The sequence below is a fragment of the Hippocampus guttulatus genome, chromosome 3, assembly GCF_054856545.1.
Source record: "Hippocampus guttulatus isolate MCC_2025c chromosome 3, RoL_Hgut_1.0, whole genome shotgun sequence".
NCBI lineage: Eukaryota > Metazoa > Chordata > Actinopteri > Syngnathiformes > Syngnathidae > Hippocampus > Hippocampus guttulatus.
Window position 1 is genome coordinate 18,013,003 of NC_141263.1, and position 27,672 is coordinate 18,040,674.

General features: G+C 41.3%; 2 protein-coding genes across 8 annotated transcripts in view; both read right to left on the reverse strand.

Annotated features, from left to right (window-relative positions):
- Window positions 1-830: 830 nt before the first annotated feature.
- Window positions 831-5,204, reverse strand: eva1ab (eva-1 homolog A, regulator of programmed cell death b). Its single transcript, XM_086107216.1, has 3 exons — window positions 5,064-5,204; window positions 2,870-3,232; window positions 831-1,768 (listed from the first exon to the last, which is right to left on the reverse strand). The coding sequence occupies exons 1-3, from the start codon at window positions 5,164-5,166 to the stop codon at window positions 1,656-1,658; spliced, it is 579 nt and encodes a 192-aa protein (XP_085963342.1). The 5' UTR covers window positions 5,167-5,204; the 3' UTR covers window positions 831-1,655.
- A 2-nt stretch (window positions 5,205-5,206) lies between these two features.
- Window positions 5,207-27,672, reverse strand: part of itsn2b (intersectin 2b) — a 43,513-nt gene continuing 21,047 nt past the window's right edge. For 4 of the 7 annotated variants that reach the window (XM_086107204.1, XM_086107203.1, XM_086107205.1 and 1 more), the window contains 16 exons: window positions 27,440-27,536; window positions 26,992-27,189; window positions 24,039-24,160; window positions 23,867-23,973; window positions 23,602-23,785; window positions 22,542-22,640; window positions 22,371-22,454; window positions 22,154-22,237; window positions 21,823-21,885; window positions 21,526-21,675; window positions 21,324-21,439; window positions 21,049-21,131; window positions 20,882-20,965; window positions 20,536-20,709; window positions 16,143-16,234; window positions 10,574-10,795 (listed from right to left, as the gene is read on the reverse strand). In XM_086107204.1, coding sequence (XP_085963330.1) covers window positions 10,574-10,795; window positions 16,143-16,234; window positions 20,536-20,709; window positions 20,882-20,965; window positions 21,049-21,131; window positions 21,324-21,439; window positions 21,526-21,675; window positions 21,823-21,885; window positions 22,154-22,237; window positions 22,371-22,454; window positions 22,542-22,640; window positions 23,602-23,785; window positions 23,867-23,973; window positions 24,039-24,160; window positions 26,992-27,189; window positions 27,440-27,536 — 1,959 coding nt within the window. Of the gene's footprint in view, window positions 5,233-9,931; window positions 10,052-10,573; window positions 10,796-14,542; window positions 16,235-20,535; window positions 20,710-20,881; window positions 20,966-21,048; window positions 21,132-21,323; window positions 21,440-21,525; window positions 21,676-21,822; window positions 21,886-22,153; window positions 22,238-22,370; window positions 22,455-22,541; window positions 22,641-23,601; window positions 23,786-23,866; window positions 23,974-24,038; window positions 24,161-26,991; window positions 27,190-27,439; window positions 27,537-27,672 lie in introns of those variants that run through there. The other 3 variants (XM_086107209.1, XM_086107210.1, XM_086107208.1) reach the window with 2 other exon arrangements.

Here is a 27,672-nt window from a genome sequence, read left to right on the forward strand (position 1 = left end):
CATCTATCTTATTACACTGGTTAACAGGTCATTTTTGTCAGAGATGACGCTATGTGCTTGTAAAATTATTTTGGACGTTAATAAAAAAAAAGCTACTTTTTTATTTACCTATAACACATCAGGTATTTGAGATATTTTCATTTTTTTAATGTTCTATAAAAGCTTGCACAATATGGATTTACCCAATCTCGGGTGTGGGCCGCCTTTTCCCCCGAAGTCGGCAGGGTCCCTGCAACCCTGAACAGGTTAAGTTGTATAAAAATTGGATGGTGGGATGGCCATAATTGGAGTTATCTGAATTTAGTTATGACTTTTGGCCAATCTCAGAGTCATCTGGGGTCATTTAAAAGCACAAAGAGTGAAAAAGGTGTGAACTCAAGTTGACTTCTCGTTCGGAAATAGACTGTAGCAGCTTTTGACCTCACGAGGCGCAACAATACAATTGGATGACCTTTTTGACTTAGAAGCAGGTACGGTACCCATATTACCACTGCAGCACAATGGTGGGGGGCCATTTGAACTTTTCGAAAGACCCCTGAGGGACAATTAAATATATGAAAAATATTGATGCAATAATCAACTTAATATTCATGAGTACGTTTTATGAGCAATTGTGATTCAAATGATTTGGGGGCATTTAATAGCTGTTTCTCTGAAGTAACAGCTGCATCTTTACCCTTCTATGCACCCTGTAACCTCATAACATGGTAAACTGTCCACTGTAGTAATCGCTGTCCCTGAAAGAGTTCATTTGAGTTACTACATCCACAATAATAAACATCTTTGTAAGGTTTTAACATTGTATTGGGTCTCAAGTGTAACTAAAGTTCTGACCAGTGAGAAGGGAGAGAGGGAGAAAAGTGTCAAAATTCAAAGGGTCCCTTTATTGGGACATGCTGAAGAGACTATGTCCCTCGGCTGGCTTTGGAACGCCTTGGGATCCCCCCAGGAGGAGCTGGATGAAGTGGCTAGGGAAAGGGAAGTCTGGGCTCCTCTGCTTAAGATGTTGCCCCCAGTGACCGACCTCAAATATGCAGACGAGAATGAATTGAATGAATGAATTGGTTGGGCTCAAAGTGATATTTCCACGTATTGGCCCCAGACGGTGAGGCAGGGGGGAATCCTATCAGTGAAAGGGTTAAACATCTTTGCTGCAACACATGTGTACAAGTTACAGACTCACTCACTTTCATTCTATATGCATCCACTTTATTTAAGGAATGCGACACAACAACAGTAAAAGCACCAGAATCAAACCATCATGTCCATTCTTACCTTTTTCTTTTTCCGTTATTTCCAGCTTCTGAAGCATCAAAAAGATGGAATGCAAAGCATGTGTATCCCATAAACAAACTGTTTCACATTCCTAATGTATACAAAAGCACCATTTAAATTGTGTTTGAAACAGAACAATATGTTAGTGAGCAAATGTGTAGACAAATCATGACAGCCACTTTGTCCATTCGTGGACACACATTTTCACGCGTCCTCTGTTGCTTTGTGTATCTTTCCTTTAAGTCAGCGGTCTTCAATGTTGTTGTGGAATGTTGCAGCAGGAGAGGTGCAAAACATTTAGTACAGAGGATTGAAGACCCCTGGTGGTTTAAGTCCTCCATCCTTCCTTCCATTCATCCTTCAGAGTGTTTCATCATTAGTCAGTAATATCTGTTGAGGCTCTGAGTGACTGTGCTGATATCTGGCTGTCCGTTCAACCAGATTTCTCTCAGGATCCTCTCCCGCTCCTCTAGCCGCTGGGCCCGGTCCAGCTCTGATCTCTCACACACACACACACACACACACACACACACACACACACACACACACACACACACACACACACACACACACACACACACACACACACACACACACCCCCTCAATGACGATCAATCCACATCAGCGTCAAATTATCTTTGACCACTGCAAAACATTTCTATTTTTAAGAAGTGTGCGTTTGAATCAACCTTGCAAAAGGAGGGAGAAACAAGCAAAGGAAGGGAGCCTGTCTTAATGTTAACACACAATGAAAAGGGCCATCCATCGGCCAACTAACAGAATTGGTGTTGCTGCGTTAAAGACCGTTGAGCGATGGATATTCAAACACAAACGGTGAGGCAAAATATGTAGACTTAAAATTTAACATGACTCACAAGCATTTTTTTATCCTCTGCGAAAAATGAAAAATATTCCTTCATCTTAAAGAGAAGTCACTAATGTGTCCATATGAAGCTGTAATATTCTGCCCATTGGTGTCTGATCTGCACACATCAGAATGTCCGTTGAATTGAAGCAAATAATGCAACAAAACCTTTTTGTTTACATTTCGTTTATGTAAATACAGTCTGTTTTCATAAAATAAAATATGGCAGAGCATTTTTAAAAAATTTTTATCCATTGATCCATCCATTTTCTGATCCGATATCCCTACAAGGGTCACGCGGTGTGCTGGAGCCTATTCCAGCTGTCTTCGGGAAGTAGGCGGGGTACACCCTGAACTGGTTGGCAGCCAATCAGCAGGGCATACATAAACGACCATTCACTCACAATCACACCTATGGACAATTTGGAATGTCCAATTAACCTGCCATGCATGCTTTTGGGAATGTGGGAGTAAACCGGAGTACCTGGAGCAAACCCACACAGGCACGGGGAGAAAATGCAAACTTCACACAGGAAGGCCAGGGCCGGAATCAAACCTTGTAGTACCCCTGCACTGTGAGCTGGACGCCCAAACCAGGCGCCCATAGTGCCGCGGCATTAATGGCATTTCTAATGCAAAATATGTGTCTGAGCTCAATAAAGTTCTTGAAACACTAAGAGGAATTAGTAGATCATGCACATATTTTTTGTGAGTGTGTATGTTAGATACCCTCAGCTGATGTAAACATGCTGGCGTGCAGCAAGGCCCTCTCAAAGCGTCTGCGCCTTCGTGATGACATATCCGTTGTCTCATCCCAGTCCTCCGATTCGCTGTCCCCGGCCGGCGTGGCAACCTCCGAGGCGATGACGGCCATGTTGTCCGGGTTGGTGTCGACGTGTTGCTGGCGGTGCTGACAGACATGATGGTGATGATGACGCCTGTGGCGGTGGTGATGGCGATGGCGAGGGTGTTTACTGTTGCCATAGTGACAGTCGGCGCGACAGTGTATCTGGAAGACGACGGCACAGAGCGTGACTAGGAGACCGACAGACACTCCACCCAGAAACGCCAGCGCCGTCCTTTCAGGTTGGTCTGGCAGACAGAGATCAAACAGACAGAAAAACTTTCTTCACTTTTTGTAACACTTGAAGCTTTAATATTGGATTTATTCCCGCCCCCGGTTTCTGTCTGCTGTTGAAACATCCAGTCACAGATTCACCCAACACTTCCGTACAGCGTAAATCAGTGATTCCTAACCATTGTGCTGGTCGAGTTCATCAGGTGTGCCGCAGGGAATTATTCAATTTCCAATTAGTCGAACTATTATTATTATTTTCTTATCTTATTAACAATAGTGGTCAGATTATTTCCAATACAGTAATGTATCTTTGTTCATCTACAGTATGCACCTGTGGCAGTGATGTATAATGGTAAGCAAATACCGTATTGGCCCGAATATAAGACTCAAGTTTGAAAAAAGACTTTTTGAACACCAAATTAATTTTTATACAGGAAATAATTACAGTACATCGGAAACAAATGATTATAACAATATATTAGAGAGAAAAAAAAGCATGTTATTTTGCCTCATTCAAATCTTAATATCCGAATCTATCAATTGTTTGAAAAGTCTGCTTCATTTATCACCATCATCTTGAAGTTTACATCATAACTTCTCCTCAGCTGCCGGTTAACCTGGCCGATCTTCGACCCACTTTTCTCCAGATTGTCGCTACGTTTCTCCATTTTCTGTTATCTCCTCTATTATTTTCTTGTCTTTTCTTTCTTACTGCTTTTTTTTCTCTTCTTCTTCGTGCTACCGCTATTTTTATTTTTATTCTTCGTGACAGGGGTTCGCTTTGACCTGGGGAGTCAAGTTCAGCATTCGCTTCAATGATATCTGGCGCCATCTAGCGTCCTTAATGGGTATAATGTCTAGACCCCGAATATAAGACGACCCCCACTTTTTCAGTCTTATTTCAATGAAAAAAACACCGTCTTATATTCGGGCCAATACGGTAATTAAATGCTCTCCCACTAGATGGCCGAAAGTAAAATTACCTGATGTAGCCGTTTATACAATACAATACATGCTGATTTATAAAGCGTTTATGCAATATTATAGTTCTCACTGATGAAACAGGCCCAGATTTCACCGGTTAATTTGCAAGTAAATTAAGACAAGATCATTATTAAGTACTGTTATTACTAGGACTGCACTAAAAGCTCTATTTTTGTGACTGGTGTAAATTCGTTGTAACACAAGGCGTATCTATGTACGGTGGTGGGTGAGACACAATAAGGATAATTTCGCAGATGAGTACAGGTCGTTGCATCTGCAAGAGGGAGCCGCTTTGGGAGTAGTCACAACCGACTTCAGTAAGAGACATCAAAGCAGTTTGATTCCCTTTAAATTCTCGCGGCATCACATCTGCGCCATGAAGTGGGCACTTAAGGCCGTATCTCACTGAGTGGCCAAGTTTGCAAGTGTGTGCGCACCTATCAATTATTTTTTTCATCAGGGTTCATTCAAGGACGCAAGCAGTCGAAAGGATGTTCGCTAACAATTTGAACTGTCTCAAGCAGCTTACGAATGCATTTTTTTTTGTTTTACCATTTCATGATGCTTTTTTACTACAAGACATTAGCCATTTTTTTTACTGTTATTGCTACAACTGAATCCCAGAATTTTCTAGGGATCAATAAAATAACGATCTAACCCAACCTATTTTCTCACTTTTACGTGATTGCAGTGGCACTTTCTGGAAAAAGAGTTCAGTGCATTAATATAACACTATCCTTACTGTGCACTCGTGGGACCATATTGCAAAGATATATAGATATATAATGTGAGATATATAGACACTGAAGATGGACAATATATTCAGACTGTAGTGCATGTTTTGTACAACATGCGTCGTACCTGTGATGAAGGTGTAAGCTGCCAGTATGTTGCTAAGCAATGCCATCTCCTTGGAGACCACCATCACATCAGTGTTGGGGCCCTCTGTGGTCTGAGTACTCATCACTTCACAGGGAGTTGATCTTATTGGAATCTTCTTCAGCCCTCACCGGAGTTCTCATACTCATCTCTTCATAAGATCAACAAATAACAGAGGACAGAGCGAGAATGGTTTCAAAAATTTTGGAAATAGACGATTACTGGACACAACATTAGGTACATTCATGTGTTTTAAACACCAGCAAAACAATATCATATTATTGCTACGGAACACATTAAGAAGCATGCTGTTAGGGAAAAGACTGACACATCACTGAGCTGCCATGAGACAAATTGAAGATAATTACTCGTAATATTATCCACACTCTCTAGTTGATGAGAAGTACAGTGTAAAAAAAGGCTCTGGTAAAAGCAGACGTAGCCACTGTTTCAACCCCGCTTTCCTTAAGAAAAAGTCAAACAGTACCGACCGGATGTACTTACGCACAAACTAAGAAGTAAAAATTCATTTTCATGACATACGGTACGTGTTTTCTTGACTTAGCACAATGGAGAGAAAAAAGAGATAACATGCATTGGCTCAGGCCTTTATGTAATCAAAACAATGTTTCCATAACTTTGCTAATGCTAACAAAAAGATGAAAAGGGATCAAATGGAGACGTGGAGTATAAACGGTATCATAGAAATTTATAGTATGAAATTTAAATCTGTAAAAAACATTTATTTACATTAAAAAAAATTTGCAAAGCTGATTTTGAAGATTGTGAACAGACTGTCACTTGTGTAGTGCTTTTCTACCTTTGGAACTGAAAGTGCTACTGTTACCTCATTTTACCGACTGATGACGCAGCATCAAGAGCAAGTGGGAGTTCAGAATCTTGCTCAAGGACACTTCGACATGAACATGCAACTATGCAGAGGCATAAAAATAATGAATCGATTGACTAATCATTAATGATTGTTGATCAATTGTTTTGAAGCAACTGTGCGCATGACTTGTTTGCAGCCAGCAGCGGCGCTGTCGGCACAGTCTCAATGAGTGACGATGACATCACCTCTGGCAAATTCAGCTACATTCACACTCTGAGTGGGCTCAGTTTTCCTCAGTAGAACTTTGCTGAACATTTAGAGTCTCTAAAAATAAATATTTAAAAACAATGAATCAATTAATTCGTCGATAAAGGATATTTATCCAAACATCAAAGTCAAATTTGTATCAAGGTTTTTTTTTTCATCTATATTTGCTTGTGTTTTGGAATGATCCCATCTTGCATGGGGGATTCAACCACATTCATTAACAATAATAATATCCTTCCCCGCCTGCCAAAAAAATGCCACGGATATTTGTTTTCCAACTATACAACCCCGAGGCTAAACCACACACATGCATGGACACACATATAGACACACTCACAAAAGCACGCACACAAACACAAAGATGTACCCACACACAGGCCCATCATAATGAGTGCAACAGTAGTTGTAGCCTGCCAAGCTCAATGTAGAGTGAATGGAGAGACAGCAAACACAGAGCTCATAATAGAACTGTCTAGACGTGCAGCCCCGCAGCTCATTCATGAAACTTCCTCGCTTCCGATACAAGAGCTGTGTCATAGATTCTGTCTTGAACAAAGATGATTTTGCTTCGTTATGATTGACAATTCATGACAAAAGTATTAATGTGAGCCTTTTTTTCCCTCATGAAAAGAGCAAACCAAAATAAGAAATGCCTCTTCGCATTATCCAATGAAGTTCTACCTCACTGCAAATTACAACCATTGTTCAAAGAATATATCTTTGACAGCATCAATCAAATCTGATCATAATCATCTTTATAAGAGCAGTTTTCTCTTGGACCTCATTAGGTACTGTAAGTGCTATGCATTAATTGTAATTCAACCAGTTTGATCTAGTTTGTCACAAGGAGTCAGAGATTTTTTTTTTCTTCACACCTGTCATAAGACATCACATCATACTGACTGACTTCAAGGTAACGTCGGCATGCACTTGAGACTGAAAAAGTAAAGGATCCGTGAGGAATTTAAACCGCTTGAGCCAGCGGTACTGCAGCACGATCAAAATGTGTATACTGCTCTTAAGCAGAGAAATGATGAAACACTCAGAGGTCAGATTGGTTTGATCTCAAGGGGAGAACTTTAATTAAAAAGATAAATAAAAAAATTAATAAATCAAAACACAGGTTGATCCAACCAGAGGAAAGCATTCAACCGATGAAAATGCCTTTCCAACTCCAATTTTGGCCAAGGTATGAATCATTTGAGGCTGAACTGTATGCGCAACCGCTGGGCAGATAAAATGCACATTTCAGGCATTCATTCGCACTTCAGGCACATTTATCTGTGTTACAAGAATGAGACATCAGCCCGGACTCGCGGCCACGCAGGCACGCACACACACACACACACACACACACACATACCATTGGGACTCAAGATGACACAAACATGGACGGCAAAGTGATGACAAATTGGCTGCCCGTCGAGGTGATTTCGGGATGTTGAGTGCAAGTGCTATAGGGCGTGGATTTAAACTTTTGAAAATATATGACATTTACCCAAATCGTGACATATGAGGTTCCTGCAGGACGCCGGCAATAAGCAATATTCTTTTGCTGTTTTCTGTCTCATGAATGTTTAATTTGCATGGTTTTGGGATGCGATAGGAAGCATGAGCACCCGGAATTCAAATCCAAAATACAAAAACTGTGAGGCAGACGTGCTACCTACTTGTTAACCTTACTAGATGGATTGCTAGACAGATGGTTTGCTAGAAAAATAGCTTGCCAGTGAGCTAGATTTGCTCACTTGCTAACAAAAGCTTTTACAAGCCATCCATCAATCCACTGTCCATAGGTCCTACAGCCTGAACTGGTCGCCAGCCAATTGCCGGGCACATATACTTGTCGAGACGAACGACCGTTCACACCCACATCCACACCATTACTGAGTGGGAACCCGTCCCACACTGCCCTATTACAAGTCAGGCGAGTGTGCCACTATACCATCAGCGACTCGCTTTTTCAATGCTTCCCACAATTTATTTTATTTAAATTAAAATGTTTTTTACGAATTACATCGTGCCCCCCCCTCCCCCAATGCTTTATTTTAACACATTTTCATTTAAAAATGTATTTTTAAAATTAAAATGCCTTCACTCTTACAATATTAGGACTGCCGCCAATAGAAAAAACTTAAATTTTAAAAAATTATAATAATTGCAGTTTTGCAACTTTGTTCTGTTAACATTCTGACTTTGGGCTGTAAATATGGCATAAAAAAAAAGAACAATTTCTACTTGATTTTTTTCTTCTTCCTGGCAACATTGACTTTGGCATTTTTCCTGCCTTCTGCTATTATTGTACCGGATTCTTTCAAATTATAACTTTGTTTTCAGTAAAGGTAGGAACCAAAACTGATATTGGCCTTGCTTTTAGGCATTAAGTTCTCATGGAGGCTGCCAACTACATAAATAAAGTTTGACTAGTTAAATAACAGTCACCAATATTTGTGACATCAAGTAAGTTCTCCACGGCAGTAATTGGCGCTTGGCGCTATACTGTGATAGTCTGATAATCGGCGAATCATCATCTGTGTCAGAAAGAAAGTTTGGTTCCACGGCACTGCCATTGTCTTAAATGAAATGTTATTGATCAAAAGTACTTGATATCAGTGACTACTCGAAAAGTGAATACAAGTGCTACTAATGGTTTAAACAAAGTGGTATCAAACATCTCTAATTTTCATAACATAATAACTATTGTTACAATGCAACTTAATTTTGGTAACATACCTTTTTCTCACAATAATAAAAAGTGCTTCAACATTTATAGTATAAATGAAGTACTGTAAATGTGGCATTTCTTTCCAAGATATATCTCCAATAATAATAATAATAATAAAAAGATTTAATACATATCTCGATGTTTTAAAATGGAATTATTCATTTCTATTAAATGCACTCGCATCTTTAAAATAAAAAACGATTTTCTGAATCAAATCATTGTTTTGACACCCCTTTTGATTCATTTTAAATTGATGTTTTGTTGAACTGCCGTAGCATGACATAACTGTATTGAAATAACACACACAGCTGGAAAAAGTGTATTTTTTTTTAAAAATCAGTGACTAATAGTCTTCTCATAATTTGAGAATGAATAGATAATGTAGTACCATTTATACTATTTGAATGTATTGGGCGAGGTCAACAACAGTTTGATGATTCAGTACCTTGCTCAAGGCCACCTTGACAGTCTATTTTGGTCCACAGAGAGATTTTGAACCTTAGACCCTCCTGACCCCAGGCCAAGTCCTCACACAGTGAGCTACAACCAAATAAATTAATAAGCTACTTAAAAAAAAAAAAAAAAAGGAAATGCTTGGCCCTTGTCATTTCCACTCTTGTCTTTATTAATTGAATACAATTAAAATTCAAGCTGACAATTATGCTAAGAGACTTTCCTTGCACTGTCTACAAAGTGATCTTGTTTCTTCATGTTGGTTCAAACACTCTGTGTGTGTGTGTGTGTGTGTGCGTGTGCATGTGTGTGTGTGCATGTGTGGCCTATGCATGTGAAGCTGATGTTAATTCAATGTGACACTGGCCTTTCCCTCCTCAGCACCGTTACTCTTTAACATGACCTGCGGAGCACGAGGGAGACAGCATGCACGCCCAAACACAAACACAGCACAGGAGATGGATGTAATGGGAGCATGGGATGATGCCACAAATTCACGGAACAACGTGGAAAAGTGATAGAATATCATCTTCCATTTGTGAACAATAACATAGAAAGAAGATTTACACTTACATTTCCCTGCAGCATCTCTCAGCTCCTCTACTCCTCTTGTTTGCCTGCATGCGTGTGTGCTCCTCTCCTTTCTGTGTTCACTGTCACTCCTCCCCTTTCCTTTTTCCCCGTGCCTTCTTCCTGCAAAAAAACACTATCACCAATCATAGACGTTCTTTTACTTCCCGTTCTCAAAAATACAGTAATTAATCCATCGTCCACTTTGCAGGTTTAATGTTTTCCAAAATGCGCTCCCCTCCTCGACCGTGTAAGGTTCTCCAGGTTGGTTTGCAGTCGGCACGGCAGAGGTCAGGCCCCCGGGGGCAGAGCTGTGACATGAGAGACCTCGACAGGACAAGCAAGTCTCTCTCTCTCTCTCTCTCCGTCTCACTCTCTCCCAAATATGTCTGCTCCCTTTTCCTTAAGTGCTTGTGGAGAATATACTAAAGTACAGTATGCACAAGAGGAGGAAGGTGGGAGGAGATTGATAGAAGCTGGATATAAAATTGTGCATTTGCGTGGGGGGGGGGGGGGGGGGGGAATTGGACCTTCATAACAGATTGAATGGAGTTTGCAATTTTCAAAAAGAACACATACCGGTAGTTTAAGGTCCTATGCAACACTTATTTATTAATAATCTTTGGTGTCCTATTTTAGTTGGTCTTATACGCTTTTCATTTTGAATGTTTTTTTTTTTGTCTTCTCATTAATATTCACTATGTTCATATGCTTTGTTCCGATTGGGTTTCTGTTCCTTAATTTGATATGGAAAACATCTTCCCTCTGACTAGTAGTTGCTGATATGTGGGCATCTTGTGGTCTCTTCTTCATGAAACTCAGCGGGACGTAATTGTGGTCAGCCACAGTGCACTCTGAGATGGTCTCCTGGAAGAAAATATTCCTTTTTTTTTTTCCTGAAGTCAACCTCCATGTATAGCGCTGTATGGCTAGACTGATTAATGTGTGTGGCTGTTTAGCTTAAAACCTGGAAATGTATTTTTAGCAGGTCTGGACACTTACATTGATGAACTCATTCCCCATGGAATGTGCCCAAACACAGCACTGTTGTGGTTCCAAAACGCTTAGGATTTTCTCTCACAACAAATTTATGCAGTTTATTGCTCTGAGGGTGGTAGCTGATGCCAACCTCAGATTGTAAATTTGAAAAAAAAATCATGCTTTCTAACCGATAAGTTTGGAGTTAAACAAATTCTATTATCAAGCCATGCAACCAGTATGGTAACTGTGGCCAAAGTCAGCTTGTTTACAGTGCTAATGCTAATTTAGTATTGCTCGCGCTGCTCTTTTAATAAAGCGACAGTAGCTATCGTATGCAACTCTGTGACTATTTCTGTGGACTATGTGCTTTCATAATCACATACTAGCAGTTTTAACACTGCATACCTTTAAATGTTTTTAAAACAAGCTCACAAGATGGCTGTGCGCACATGATGGCTGTAATTCCCATACAAGGATGTTTTACAAGGTGACTTATATCAGGATAATGGCAGAAATTCACTTCACAGCTGCATGTTTACACACAGGAGTATATACAAAATGTAACTACAGTTTTTTTCTTGTTGATGTGCCCTAATTTCAAACACACAACAACAACAACACTGCAGGTTGTGTTTGCTGCTGTTGTGTTTTTTGTGCTAAATCATCATTTTTCTAAAACTGCATTTACACTGGATGTGTGAAATTTTTATGAGTTGACCTGTCATGTCGGCAGGTTACTTCGGTGCCAAGCCTGACAACTTTACTCTCTCTCCCAGGACTTTTATCGGAGCACAGAATGGATTTATGCATGCTTAAAAACATGAAGCAAATGTATTGGAATTGACAGGAGAAAAAAAAGTCCAACACAATTGGGTAGGTGAGTGTGTAAGGTGAATATATATAAAAGTCTACACACCCTTGTTCAAATGTCAGGTTTTTTTGTGATGTTAAAAAAAAAAAAAAGAAGTCAAATCATTTCTAAACTTTTTTTTCACCATTAATATGACTGCCATTTAAAATAGGTCATAATTCCCTCAACCTTGACTAAGGTTGCCCTGGTAGAATACTGTATCTTTATTTTAGGTTATTCAGAGACAGTTTAAATTATGATAATCACATTTTGAGTGTGACGAATTTTAATTGTGAACACAGCTACATTCCAGTAAATGGAGCTGTATAGATTATTGGCCAAATTGATGGCCCGAAAAGATTTGAAATGATTTATCTTGTTCTCTCTTTTTATACTGTATCTCAAAAACCTGACATTTCAACAAAGGTGTGGTCTTTTTATATCCACAGTAGGTGAAGTTTTGCTTCACACACACATACACAAATACGTACACGTGTATGAGGGCAATCAGTGCTGAAGGCACTTTAATTGGACTCGTAAGAATAGCGCATCTGAAGAGTCAATATCAAATCTCAGCACATTTCAGAGTGTTTCCACACCAGGCTGCATATAACAGTACCGGTACATTCACAATTGTTCCCTGGCCTCTCTCTATCTGGAAGAATATTGGTGGTTTCATCACGGCACTGAGAAATAAACGTGCAAAACAAGCTTCACAGTAGCTAGTGCTCCAACTGCAAAATGCTACATTAGCTTATAACATTATATACTGCTTACGTTTTAGGAATGAAACCTCTGTTTTGTTTGTGATGAACACTTGGGCTGACTCGTGTATTTTAGTGTTGGTTCATTACCGTGATTCTTGGAGAGCAAAGTTTTTTTTTTCTTATTTTTTAAGGTTGTACTTAAAGTTTGAGAAGTGCTGTCTTAAACCTCTCAACTCTTAAAATTAACTGTTTTGTGCCAACCTATAGCGGGCAAATTGTGTATCTCCCCTGACGGACACCGGAGGACCTCAGCACAGGTATGCTTCAATATTCATCTTCAGTATATTTGACAGTGTTGTTGAAACTCATTGATGGGGAGAAAAAAAATGGACCTTTGATTTCCATGAGTTGCACCTGAGTCTGGCACACTTGTCATGCTATCAACTGCATTCATCAGGTGCTTTGCTAACATGACTTGACCTCAGGCTGCAATGGTGAAAATACACTCAATACTCATCTGTATGTGCTTGCAGTGACATACAATACATATGTACAGTAGCATTCATTTCACATGTAAACTCTGACGAGAACTTGTCAGGATTTTTGTTTGTATAGGCCACCTGTGCTTGTTTTCGGTTTTCTGTCCAGGATGTGGCTCCTTTGCCATTATTTAGGTCTGTGTGTGTGTATGTTATATAAGACAGCTGTTCATGTGGTAATAATCAAATCATTCCCATGACTGAGTCAAGTGGAACTCAGGGCCTCTCAAACTGTGACTCTGCCTTTCTGTTCAGCCCTCATACGTGTTTATTCTTCTTTACTTCCACCTTGCCTCCAACTACTCTGTAGCGCTTTGCTTCTGCTTTGCTGCATTTTGTCTTTATTCCATATTTCTCTCTCTCTCTTTTTCCCATTTGCTGGGGCTATTTCTGTCGCATTGCAACCGTACACAGTATGTGAGAGAAACCTACAGATTTGAATAATTTAAGGAATATCAACAGATGTATTTGCACAGCGGGACATTGGAAGTCAAACAACAGTACAGTATGGAGTTCACCATTTTATGGAAGGAGATGCCTGAAATGTCAGCGAAAATGAGCGCAAAACATCATCATTTAAGATGATGACAAATCATGAGACATCAGCTCAGTGAGCAATGAAATTATTTGGTTTAGCTATTTCTTTTACTTTTTTGTGAGTCACCGAATGTTTCCAGCAGTGGCAAAAGGGAGATGCACTCACCATTGTCATTAAAACATTACTCTTGTGCAGGGGGGGGGGGGGGGGGGGGGCTCCTTGCGGAACAATGGCACCTCCATTCATTTCTAAGGGGAAAGGTGATTTGACATCTGCGTTGTTTTGGTCTCAGAACGAATACAGTACAACTCTTCTCAAGGCACAAACGTACACTAAAAAACACATGCGAACCACCAAGAAAAGTGATTATTTGGCTTTCAATTCTCAAACTCAGCAATGGTTCTTTGTGTATAATTCTGTTTCAGTCCGAAAAGGAGCATGAGTCACTGATAGTAATGTTAGCCTCACAACATTAACCCCCCGCCCCCCCTGGGCAGCACAGTAAGTTGACTCCAGCTGATGTTGTGCTGCACAGCTGTGAGCTCGTGTATGCGTTTCTCACAGCCACTGTCAGTGTGGTTATGCAATCACTGTTGCTCCCGTACACCCGGAACAAGTGGAGGGTGAAGAAGGACTTAATGAGGTCTATTTGTGCACTCCACTCTTCCAAAATTCCCTCCCTGTCCACTCTGCACAAAAGGGATTCAAAATAAAACAATGAAACCACGTTTACTTTGATAAAACAAAATGTAATGCAGTATTTACTTACTGTATACTTACCCACTGAGTAACAGCGTTAATGAATGTCTTTATATGTTGCCCACAATATACAAATTACCGGTATGCTAATGAGAACAAGAGTTGTATTAAAAAAAGATTTTTGGACATTCCAGATTTCAGTTGAGTTAGAAACATACCGATCCATTAGTAAAACACTCAAATTTGGAATTCTTTGCTGTACCTGTATTGGCGTATCAAAATAACTGTGAGCCTTTCAAATAATGTGGAAGTTTTAATATCTTTACTTTGACTCAAGAACCCCCGATTGAGTGCCTCATTCTGGCACAGGTGAGTGCAAACAGCAGGTAAACAGACAGACGCAGCGGGCACCGAAGATGGTTGCAAAACGTAAAAACAGTACAACCAACCATACATTTTTCCAAGTGTTCGGAGCACATAAGCAGCTCAGTCTCTGTGGAGAAATAAAATAAAAATCAATAAATCACATCATTTTAAGTTAAGAGGAAAAAAAACCAACCTAGTTGACCTAATAAGAGAGTAGAGGTGAAGCAAGTGAGGTGGTTTAAAGCAATACTTAACAATCACAGAAAATACACTAACATGCTTTGCCCACCCTAAAAACAACCCCAGTGAATAAAAACATGATTACGCTGAAAAAGGGCTGCATGATACCTTTGGATGGTGCCACACATAAATTAAGAAATAAATACACATTGTAATTACTATCCGGAACCCCAGCTGGCATTGACTGTTAGATCATTAAACATCGCTGAGGGTGGGGTGACATTCAAATCTGTGGTGGGATGGATGGAAGAATAGATGTCACACTGTAAATTAGTCTTGATAAAATTGACACCATCTATAAATAAACATTTGCAGGATTCATTTGGAACAGAACATGAAAGAGAATGATTAACGATATTGCAGAGTGGCTGAATTTATTTTAGCTTGAAAGATGTTTCCACAGGACTTTATGAGAGGGGGAAAAAAAGATATTGATCGTACTACCAGTCACAATGTAAAAATTAAAAATAACATGAATCACCATTAAACAAACATACCTCTTTCCCAAATGTCCTAAAGAAATGAAAGACAAGCCCTTCCAATGGTCACACAAGGCTTTGAACAAATTGCTCAATTAGTTAATTAGAAGAAAAACCCTAAAAATAAAGCGCATTCGAACAAAATGGCCTAACATAACCACAGTCGGCATATAAGGAGAAAGGCAGCGTGTCCTCCATGCTGTGTTATCAACAAAATATACATTTAGTTACAAATTGTGAGATTATGTTGCACTTATACACACAGTTTAACAGTTTGAAAGGATCCTAGCATTTTTGTGTCCACACAATAAAAAGATCAAAGACATTGCCAAACACAAAAACAAGAGCAGACACTCAGAGGAGATGGCACCTTGTGTCATTTCAGTGACTTGACCGAGAATGACATATCCTGAGATCCTCTAGCTCCAGCAGAAGACTATGTTCAGGCCAGTGCGACCGTGACATTGTTTTCATTTCAGAACGGTGGAGCAACGGAGTGTCATCAAAGCCATCAATCATGCTTGCTTCAGACTGGAGCAAAAGACCTCTAGTCTATGACAACTTGTTCAGTGAATTTTGCCCTGATTCACCACATGATAACAGTTGCTTCACTGAGGATTTATCAAAATTCCCTTTTTTGTCCAAGCAAGAGAATATAGCCCTTCTGGAGGATTGGTATAATGTCAGTCACATTCTCTGTCTTCCTCGATCATAATATTAAGGCATGCTAAGCGAGCGACAGCCATCCTGTGGTTGAACTATTTGTTGTTAAAGAGCTGTAGGTCAAGGCGGACCCACACTTCACCAGTGGATACCTCATGCAGCAGAAGACGTCTTGTTACGGCGCCCTTGGTCTCCAGCTCTTTCTTTATGGTTGCCACAGGAACCTCCGTCCGTCCTAGGAAATCTGAGAAGAGAAGAAACATTTTTAGTGATTTTAATTTTTCTCCCCAGATTTGTTCTAAATAGGAATAGAAAAAAAAAAAAGAGTTGTTCACCAAAATTTACTACCCCACAAATTATTGAAACAATATGAATACTTACTCATCGATATTCAGGCTGATATACAGTGAAGCACTTTTTTGTTCCCGATATTTTATGCTTCAAGACCCACAGTCTTGAAGCATAAACAAACAAAAACAAAAACAAAATATAAAACAAAAAACATGGTTCACAGTTGAAACACACAGCACAGTTATAAAAATAATTTAGCACGTCATTGTAAGTGTACTTATTTAAACACAAAATGACAGCATGAAGTACATAGAAAACGGAGAACAGAGTAGTGTTGGTTGTGTGCCTTTAAGAGGCGGGGCATGTTGGGGTTGGCTACGACATCAATCAGTCTGTCTGTGGCCAACAGTAAATCCTGTGTAAGTGAGCTCATTGTGAGACTGCTGAAAAGTGCAAAAAATAAAATAAAATCACCACACACACACAAATGTGTATGTATATATATATATATATATATACATACACACACACATATATATACAGTATATTAAAAAAAATCCTCGTCTCACCCCTTGGGCGGTGTCCGTCCCTCATTCAGCTCGGGTCCTCTACCAGAGGCCAGGAAGCTTGAGGGTTCTGCGCAGTATCCTTGCTGTTCCCAGCACTGCACATTTCTGGACTGAGATGTCCGATGTTGTTCCCGGGATCTGTTGCAACCACTCATCTAGTTTGGGGGTCACTGCCCCGAGTGCTCCGACCACCACAGGCACGACTGTCACCTTTACCTTCCAGGCTCTCTCCAGCCCCTCTCTGAGCCCTTGGTATTTCTCGAGTTTCTCGTGTTCCTTCTTTCTGATGTTTCCATCACTTGGGACCGCTACATCCACTACAACGGCTTTCCTCTGCCCTTTATCTATGATCACGATATCTGGTTGGTTCGCCATTACCATCTTGTCAGTCTGGATCTGGAAGTCCCACAGGATCTTTGCTCTGTCATTCTCCACCACCTTCGGAGGTGTTTCCCAATTTGACCTTGGGGTTTCCAGTCCATACTCCGCACAGATGTTTCGGTAGACTATGCCAGCCACCTGGTTATGGCGTTCCATGTAGGCTTTCCCTGCCAGCATCTTACACCCTGCAGTTATGTGTTGGATCGTCTCAGGTGCCTCTTTGCACAACCTACACCTTGGGTCTTGTCTGGTGTGGTATATCTGGGCCTCAATGGCTCTGGTGCTCAGGGCCTGCTCCTGAGCAGCCAGGATGAGTGCCTCTGTGCTGTCCTTCAGGCCAGCCCTCTCTCGGAATTGATAGGACTTCTTGAGATCAGCCACTTCAGTTATGGTCCGGTGGTACATCCCGTGTAGTGGCTTGTCCTCCCATGATGGTCCCTCTTCCAGCATCTCATCCTCTGTTCCCCATTGTCTGAGACATTCTCTGAGTACGTCATCCGTTGGAGCCTTCTCCTTGATGTATTCATGGAGCTTGGATGTTTCATCCTGGACAGTGGCTCTCACACTCACTAGTCCCCGGCCTCCTTCCTTTCAGCTTGCGTCTCAGGGTGCTGGATTTGGGATGGAACCCTCCATGCATGGTTAGGAGCTTTCGGGTCTTAACGTCCGTGGTCTGAATCTCTTCCTTTGGCCACCTTATTATTCCTGCAGGGTATCTGATCACTGGCAGGGCATAGCTGTTTATTGCCCGGGTCTTATTCTTGCCATTGAGCTGGCTTCTTAGGACTTGCCTCACTCGCTGGAGGTATTTGGCCGTAGCCGCTTTCCTTGTTGCCAGTTCGAGGTTGCCATTGGCTTGTGGTATACCGAGGTACTTGTAGCTGTCATCAATGTCTGCTATTGTTCCTTCAGGGAGTGAGACCCCTTCAGTGCGGACTACCTTTCCTCTCTTAGTCACCATCCGACTACATTTCTCAAGCCCGAATGACATCCCAATGCCGCTGCTGTAGATCCTGGTTGTGTGGATCAGGGAGTCTATGTCCCTTTCGCTCTTAGCATACAGCTTTATGTCATCCATGTAGAGGAGGTGACTGATCGTAGCTCCATTTCTGAGGCGGTATCCATAATCTTGGTGATTACTTGGTTTAGGGGGTTCAGTCCTATGCAGAACAGCAGTGGGGAGAGTGCATCACCTTGGTATATGCCACATTTGATGGACACTTGGGTAAGTGGCTTGGCTTCAAGTGTGGTTTTCCACATCCTCATTGAGTTCGCAACGAAGGCTCTTAGGGTCCCGTTCACCTTATACAACTCCAAGCATTCAGTGATCCATCAGGCATCGAGTCATTCTTGTAATCAATCCAGGCTGTGCACAGGTTGGTATGTCGGGACCTGCAGTCTTGTGCGACTGTTCTGTCAACCAGGAGCTGATGTTTGGCTCCTCTGGTATCTCTACCAATGCCCTTCTGTGCTTCGCTCATGTATTGATCCATGTGTCCACTTATCTTAGCCGCAATGATGCCTGACATGAGCTTCCATGTTGTGGAGAGACAGGTTATTGGCCGATAGTTGGATGGGACTGCACCCTTTGAGGGATCCTTCATGATCAGGATCGTTTGCCCTTCGGTTAGCCATCCTGGGTGAGTCCCATCCCTCAGCAACTGGTTCATTTGTGCTGCTAGGCGCTCATGGAGTGCTGTGAGTTTCTTTAGCCAGTAGGTGTGGACCATGTCCGGGCCTGGTGCTGTCCAGTTCTTCATATCTGAGACTCTTTCCTGTATGTCTGCCACTGTTATGGTAACTGGGTTCTGTTCAGGGAGGTTGCTGTGCTCCTCTCTCAGGGTCACCAGCCATTGTGCACTGCTGTTATGTGCAACCTCCTTCTCCCATATGCCTTTCCAGTACCTTTCAGTTTCCAGTCTTGGTGGGTCAACTCTGTTGTTAGGACCCTGCCACTGAGCGTACACTTTTGCAGGTTGTGTTGCGAACACCCTGTTTATTTGTCTGGCCTCATTCTCTTTCGTGTACCGCTTTAGGCGGCTGGACAAGGCTTGGAGCCTTTGTTTGGCGGTTTCAAGTGCTTCAGGTATGGTCATCTGGATGTACCTCTCGGGTATCGGCCTTTTCATAACACCTCTCTGGGCCTCCGTCAATTGACTCACATCTTTCCGAGCCGCCTTGATCTTAGCCTCCAACCGTCTTTTCCATGGTGTATAACGTATCTCATGGCTTATAGCCAAGCATCTCTAGGATCACTGACGCTGAAGCGTATATCAGCTCATTGGTTTCCGTGATCGTTACGGTCGGGATCGCCCTCAGTGCTGCATTCACACTTTCCATGAGACTTTCAGGTGGTACTTCACATAGCCGTTGTAATCGGTTTCTAGGTTGCCCAGCTTTCATTCTCGCCATGATCTTAGCTTTCAGGTCAGTTGCTGCCTCGCTCATTTCATTCATTGGGGCTGGCCTCCCAATCTAATAATCTGCATTCATTGGGGCTTGCCTCCCAATCTCTGGTATGACCTTCTCCTCTGATCTGGCAGCCTGGGGCCCTTCACCATGGAACCTGTGTTGTACCTCATCAATCTCAAGTTGTGACAGCAGTTGCCGTTTGTGGATGTTGGAGCTACTAGTTGTTTCGTGGTCAACCGTGACTGTGGGTTTCGAAGTAACCATTTAGCCCACATTCTCTGCATGTAACCCCTCTGACTAGGGTTGCTTGAGTAGTAGCATTCCAACAGAGCCATGTTATCGCATCTCGCCCATCTCCGCTTTGTTCCAGTAGCCCATTTTTCATCAAGGTGCTCTGGTTCCCCAGCACCTGACGCAGACCTTATATGGCCGGGCGACGTCTAACGTCATTCGTTTTATTGTCTCTCATCATTGTATGAGGTTAGCGTGAAGGATCTTGCCCAAGGACCCACACTGGATGGTGTTATGTGCTCATTTTTGCCCCAAGCGGGATTTGAACCACCGTCTCCCGTACGCCAAACCGATGCCTTACCAACTGAGCTATCCAGCCGCCTCTCTCTGTCTCTCTCTCTCTCTCTATATATATATATACACGGTATATATATATATATATATATTATATTGTGTGTGTGTGTGTGTATGTATATATGTGTGTGTGTGGATGTATGTGTGTATGTGCATATGTATATGTAGGGAGATTTCAATGGGCAACGAAATGTTACACAATCTCAATTTTTAAAAATATATTATCACCACAACAACAGCACTCTGTAAGACTTCCCATCTCAAAATGTACTGGATGTCATGAGGGTCGGTTTTGTGAAGAACTGACCATCAGGAGCAAACAGGTCCCTCTCATATATGGTGATGCTGAGGACGTCTTGGTAGATGTCCTTGATTTGGAACTGACAGTTGAAGTTCCACTTAGGGGACACAGTGTCAGTGAGCGTTCGGGACGTGAAGAGCTGAGCTCCCATGGTCACCTCGCAGTATGGATTAATTTTACCTGTAGCAGGGAGAGGATGGAAAGTATGACGAGGGTGAAAGAAAAACATCAGAGAGTTCATTTAAAAGCACTTAAAATATATTAAAACAATGGCTAATGGGCCGAACAAGAAGAACTAATGCAATTATGTTATTGTCAAAAGCCAGCCTATTGTGCAAGTGTTCACACTGACCATTGGACCTGAGCGCCTTCAGCTCTGTGGCTTCCAAGACTGTGACGAGGAGACGGCCGATTCCAGTTCCCTTCATGGATCGAGCTAAAAGCACAAGCACGGAGTCATTCATCTACAGGGCCCGTCACATTTGATGTAATATCGATATGAGTGTGTGAGGTGCATACAGTGGTAGGCCTTGTCCCGTTTTTTCTTTTCCTTCTCGATATATACTTCAGACGCTGCCTTAATTTTCTGAACCCAGGCTGTCCTGCAAACACGAAAGGATCAAAATGAATGGGCAGTTTAACTTTCGCAGTTAACTTTATTTGACCTTCTCTAAAGTTTTGAATGCATTTGTTCACCGTTTGAGGACTTTTGGCACAACATGCTGTCCTTTAGCAAGGAGGTGAATGGTAAAATTCACAACAGACGGACAGTATGTGTGTGTGCGCATCCATACCGTTCATTGATGTTGTCCGTCTTTAGTATGTAAACTGTGTCGATGTGCGAGATGTGGAAGATGGGTTCGTCACCTGAAGTATCCAGTTTGACCAGAACTTCATTGAGCAGAACAGGCTGCAGGAAAACACAGTCCATGGATATCAACGCAAAAAAAAAAAGGGGAGTCAGGTTGACGGCCAGAACGAAATTGTCTATCTTACCGGCTTGTACATTTTGAGCTGTGCGCTGTTCTTGGTGCTGAACAGTTTATCAATGCCAGATGAGGTGAATTGCTTCCCCGAGTTAGTCAAGAGTAGGAAGTCATTGAAGAGGAAGGCCCAAAGTTCCTTGTTGCTCTTTGCTTTGTACATCTTGCAAATATAATAAAGACAACTGCTAATTAAGATCCACACCGGAAAAGGAATCCAACTAATCGGAGCCAAAATATTAAATGAGGGCAGGGATAGTAGTTGGAACATTTGTCTGTCAGTCGAGACGGTTTAGTTAACATCAGTCACCTTGCCACTGTGGAGTAATTTTCTTGGGCCCAAACAGTTGGTGATAGAGTTAAAAACAATATTCTGTGGAAAGAGACAAAATAATTCTTTTTTTCTAGTGGTGTGCGTCAATGTCAGCAATTTACATAAGAACTCAAAATCTTCCTACTCCCTTGAACATAATAACTGTGTTGAATGAAGATTGATTTCTTTCTTTTTACTTTTTTTATCTACCTTATTTTCTGTCAAATTATTACTGTATATATGTTTTATGTTCAATAAACAAACAAACAAACAAACAAACAAAATGCATTTAAGCATTTTCAATTTGGTAGAAGTTTGAACTTATCACCTCGGCTGCGCCATCACATATGACATGATTCTGAATCCACTCCAGCCTATCCGAGTTCTCCTTATCTCTCACGCCTTCATTGACCTGGTTGGCACAAAAGACCCATGTCAAAACGACCCAAAAAGCTCGTGTGTAAATGTCTCCTCAAATTGCTTTGTGGTACAATTACATACAGTAAGTCACTAAAATATGAAAATGCATGATGTTCATTCCACACCTGTTGACAGAGTTCCTCTGCCCGCTCCAGAGCTTCTTTCAGAGGACCTCTGTCGGCGTGACCCTCCACAGTGCACTCCAGAATCTTTTGAAAGACAACACAAATAAGATTGTTTTTGCTTTTGTTCTTATTGGACACAATACGAGAAGCATGTGGACATGCTATACGTACACTTTTGATGTGCAGTGGGTAGCGTGTGATCCTCTGCATGGGCTTGAGCAGGAAGCTGGACAGTGGCATCCCTTTACATCTGTAGTCTGTACCAATTTTCTGACAAATGACAGCAAAGATAAGGTTTGACAAACCACAAGTGGTTAGCTTCAATAACACGAGCGCTCAATGAATGAAAGATTTGAGTCTTGGCAAAAAAAAATTCCCTTTGAGCGTAGCGTGTGGGAATAACACATTCAGGTGTATCTGGGCGTGGTGGGACCCCTCCCCCACCCTTAAAAACATATAATCATATCATTCATTTATTTTGTGAAATGAAGATAAACACAAGAGAAGTGAAATTCTTTCTTAATTTCGTCATACAAATTTCATTTGGATTGGTGCTCACATAATTTTCAAATTTCTTGTGTTGGTGAACGATTAGTTTAGTCAGTTATGATCACCAAAAGCTAGAAATATTTCACTGCGTAAGGTGACTGATTCTACACAATGAGTTTAACTTTATCTCCCTCAAATTAAACGACTGAAACACTCAATTCTCCACAATATTATTTATCGAAATTAACTTCAATACAATAGGGCTAGGAAAAAAAGTATTAGATGGAACAAAAGCACTTTAAAAAACGGGTGTAAATTATATAGATTCCTGTACTCATTGGAAATGGCTTTTTTTTCATCACACAATTTTTATACTACACAATAAGAGAAGGGCTATGTAATTATTGTTAACTTCATGTAAAAATATAGGATTGAAAATGTATACATTTAGGACAGGGGTCACCAACTTAGGTCCTAGAGGGCCCATATCCTGCATGTTTTGGATTGTCTCCCTCCTTCAACACATCTGATTCAAATGATCAGGATTGTTACCTGGCTTCTGCAGAGCTGGTCAATGAGCTGATCATTGGAATCAGGTGTATTAGTGGAGGGAACCATAAAATATGCAGGACAGGGTTCCTAGAGGACTGGCGCTGGTTATCCATGAAATTAGGATTTATACAGAAAAAAGTATGACTTCTCAGTGATGTGGAGGCCGCAAGAGGCCCCCCCCAACCCCTACCTTGAGGAACGTCTTGAAGTCGGGCTCGTTGTCGGTGCGAGTCTGCAGAAGCGCGGCTCCTTTAATTTGACACGAGCAGAAGTGGATGTACGGCTGCATGTGGGACAGCTCGGCAACCAGGATATCTCCCACTTTCTGTACTGGCATGTTCTCACCGCCGCTCTTCTTTCGAGCAGACAACGCCCTAAAAAAATGTAATCCATACTGTAAGGATTGAAGCACACAAAAGATATTTGTAAAACATTCTAATGGATGTGGCACTAACTTGAGAAGTTTAGTGTTGCAGGCAATCAGTTCTTTCCAGTTGGCAAAGATCATGTTCATCTCTGATTTATTCAGTCGTCCAGATTCCGACATGGGCTTATAGAAAACCTAAAAGGAGAACCAGAAATATTTGCCCCGCAGACATATAGTTAAGAGGGTTTGTTTTGTCGCACCTCAACCACTGTCTGCAAGTCCTCCACGTATCTCTCCTCAGTCTGTAGCAGCTCATGAATGTAGCCTTGCCTCTTCTTCTCGAGCGGGCTCAGAGAGTCAAAGCTGGTCAGGTCTGCACACCCTACAGCACACATAAAACACACACAAGACGGGGTATTTTGGATGCAAAAATAAAGAAAAAAATTAAAATAAAAATGTCAATCCACTATAACTGAGCATTTTTACTAAACCACAGCAGCAATTTAACAATGCATACACTGCCTCCACATGGACGTTTAGGCAAAAAAGTAATCTGGCCACAATTCGAGCTTTCTGTTGGGAACAATGGCAACACAACGGGTGTATACTTACCATGATTTAACTTTTGTGAGCAGCCCAAACTCACTGTTGTTCTTTCTGCTTCCCTAACCACACACTCACTGTCTACCTCATCCCAAAGGTTCAAAAATTGAAATCTGGTCTCCAAAGTCATCACCTGACATATGTAACATATAAATGCCTGAAAAAAAAATTGAAGAAAAAAAGTACTTTCCTCAGTTCCCGTCTACACAAACGACTTGTCAGGCTAGTCAACCCTTTGTCTTTGTCTCTCTCACCTTCCGGCTGTTTTCTCCGTGTTGATGGTGACAGATTACAAATGTTTCCATGCGCAAAATAAATCTGTTTGTACCAAAACACGGAGAGGGATTCTTTCTTTAGTTCATGGTGGCATGTTCGGAGCAGAAAGAGTGTTGAGTTTGTTTTACAGCCATCGAAAAAAAAAATCAAAGGCTGAGAGGATCTTAGATGAGCCACAATCATTTTAGATATTTGAAACTGGCAAAAATCCTCTTGAGAATAAATAAATATATATACATATATATGGAGATTGAAAAATGGTCCTTTAACAATCATCAACCGGGGAAATTGTTCAATTTGATTTAATCTATTCAATTTAGGGTTATTGAAACAGTCAGGTGGTTGTTTCCCTTCAGTGTATTCTATCTGAATCATGTTGCCGATTCACACAAACATGCATGCATGCATCTACACACACACACACACACACAAACGCGCGTAAACAATATGCAGGAATAATCACACTAACACTTAAGTGTGAAATTCAACAAAGCTTTAATGTTTTAAGGCAGAACCCAAAGAAAATAAATACATCATTCCGATCAGTGCTTTTTACCCTGTTTTCTTGAAGCTTTAAATCTGAGGAGAGCTTGGAATACATGAGTGAGATCATTCAGAAGGAATTAAAAAATAAAATAAAAATCTAAGCTTTAGCACAGCGTGGCAGTGCACTAGACACAGGTTTTCCCTCAAGCTTGCACGCTGTTAATAAAAATCAATGTTGTAGTCTTGTAGGCAAACATTATTAAGCTTTCCCCTTTTACTGAGGATAATCTAAAGAAGGCACGAACAAACGTCAAGGCATCCCTGTGAGATAAATTGTAAATCCCCCCCAAAAAGAGAGAATAGATGCTGAGCAAGAAGGAAGTAGAAGAAATTTGGTGGAAAACACCTGAGGGACAAAAGCATGAACCATAGAGAGACCCACTATCTGTCTCTCTATCTCTGCATAATTGTTTTAAAAAAGGCACAAAGGTGTATTGCATCAGAAACCTCAAAAGCCTCTGAGAGCTAGAAGAAGCCCAGAAAAGATTACAGTACATAAATGAGAGTAGTCATGAGATTGGGTGGGACAGTCCAGGTGCCCAAATACTACTCCATCAGAGCAGTGTGCAATAATAGTGGGTCTCTCTGAAGTCAGGAGAAGGAGAGGAGGTGGAGCCCGTTCTACCATCCTAGAAGGAGACAAGAGGGCGAGTGGGTGGGAGGGCAACAAATAGGGGAATGAGGAAAGGGGAGAAGAAGATTGTCAACAAGAAGCGCAACAGAGGAAGAGATAGGGATGAAAAGGAGAGATTCAAATCCAACAACCAGATAGAACTCTGGTTCTGACGTATAAGATTGCAGCTGATGCAGTGAGGAAAAAAAAAGTCTCCTTAACTCATGAGTTGCTGGGCAGCATGGTTGAAGGGGAGTGGAGTGGCCATCTAGCAATAGGAAGATTCCGGCTCCCCCCAGACCTGCCGAAGTATCCTTGAGGAAGATACTGAACCCCCAAGTTGCTCCTGATGCCGTGACATCAATGTGAGTTTCCCTACAGTGGGACTGTAAGGAATTGCCTTGATGTTTTATTCTGAAACCTGTGTTGAGTATTAGGTACGCATAAGACAGTGGAACCTCTAAAATCCAACCCACCTGGGGTTGTATTATCCACAGCTGGACTTCACATTTTGGGGGAAAATAGGCCTTAATTGTGCACGAGATTGCCTTCATGCACAAGTTTAAATGGGAGAGCACGGCTAATCTTAACCTAACTTTACCTAATATTATTGGAGTAAAAGAATAAAGCTGCATTTAGTCTTACTTTGAAACAGCAACCCATGTTTGCCATTCATTGGTTGAGTGCACACGATTTTCCTAATTTATACCACGGATAACCTACTTCTGTTGAGAAAGATTCGATGATGGCAACAGTTTGACCCTGGATGGATTACTTCAATTTCCTTTATAAGGACAACCCCCCGCCTCCAAAAAATAAATAAATAAAATTAACATTTTTAAAAAATCTGAGGTTGCTTTTTGCTGAGACAAATTGTGTTTGAATTTAGAGGTTCCACTGTAAAATATTGTCGTTGGTTTGATATTTACTTGGCTCTACCTTTGGACAATCAGCATCTAGCAATGTATAATTATTATCAACAAAGTATTGTTTTTTTTGTGTTGCGCAAGAGGATGTATCCAGAAGAAGAGTGGATGCAAAGTGCATCGGCAATAGAACAGCTTCCACAAGCCACTTGAAACATGCTTACATGGAGAGAAAGTTTCATTGTTTTGTTTTTTTTACTACTGATAGGACTACTTGAGAGTGCGGTCATGTGTAAGTGCATTACTTACACTGGTGACTGGGGTCACCGTCTCCCGTGGTCATCTTAATGTAATTGGTGGGGAACAAGCCAGTAGCCCCATTGACTTCGCCCTTCCACCAGTCTGGGTCGCTCTTGTCAAGGACAGTGATCAGCTGATTCGCTGAGAAGCTCAGCTCATCCTTGTTGGCCGCTGTGTAGTCGTATATGGCGATCACCTGACACACTCCTAGACAAGAGGACATTGTCAATGAGCCCAAGTTCAAAAACCTCGCCAACTGTTTCATATCCAAGATCCACAATTGTTTTTCAAACAGATAAATTGTCATTTTAACAAACACGAGTATAGGTTAGTGACACGACGGCACGGACTGATGTGCATACTAATTCTGGGTATATAGGCACCATAAGTACAAAACCCTATCAAAAACTGAGGACCTATTGTATTTACTTTAGCTGTGAAAGTGTCCACATTTTACCTGACTGGACTGCTGGTGTGGATTTGCCACTACTCGACCCCAATATCTGGATATGTGAGGAAGGAAACCAGCCCTTCTGCCGCTTTTTACCACGGGCCTGTTACAAAACACAAATGCAAAGAAAACTATCAAAACTTCCAGCAGACAAGAGCAACACCTTGACTTGGTGCCAGCTTTAAATGGACAACTTCAAGTATACTTGTAAAATCATTTGGTGTAGTCTACTGTCCAGA

Coding starts and splice junctions, on each gene's coding strand:
- eva1ab (XM_086107216.1), bottom strand. CDS start 5,166: ATGAGTACTCAGACCACAGAGGGCCCCAACACTGATGTGATGGTGGTC. Junction 3,233..5,063: donor AGCTTACACCTTCATCACAG/GTACGACGCATG, acceptor TCTGTCTGCCAG/ACCAACCTGAAAGGACGGCG. Junction 1,769..2,869: donor CATGTTTACATCAGCTGAGG/GTATCTAACATA, acceptor GTGAGAGATCAG/AGCTGGACCGGGCCCAGCGG.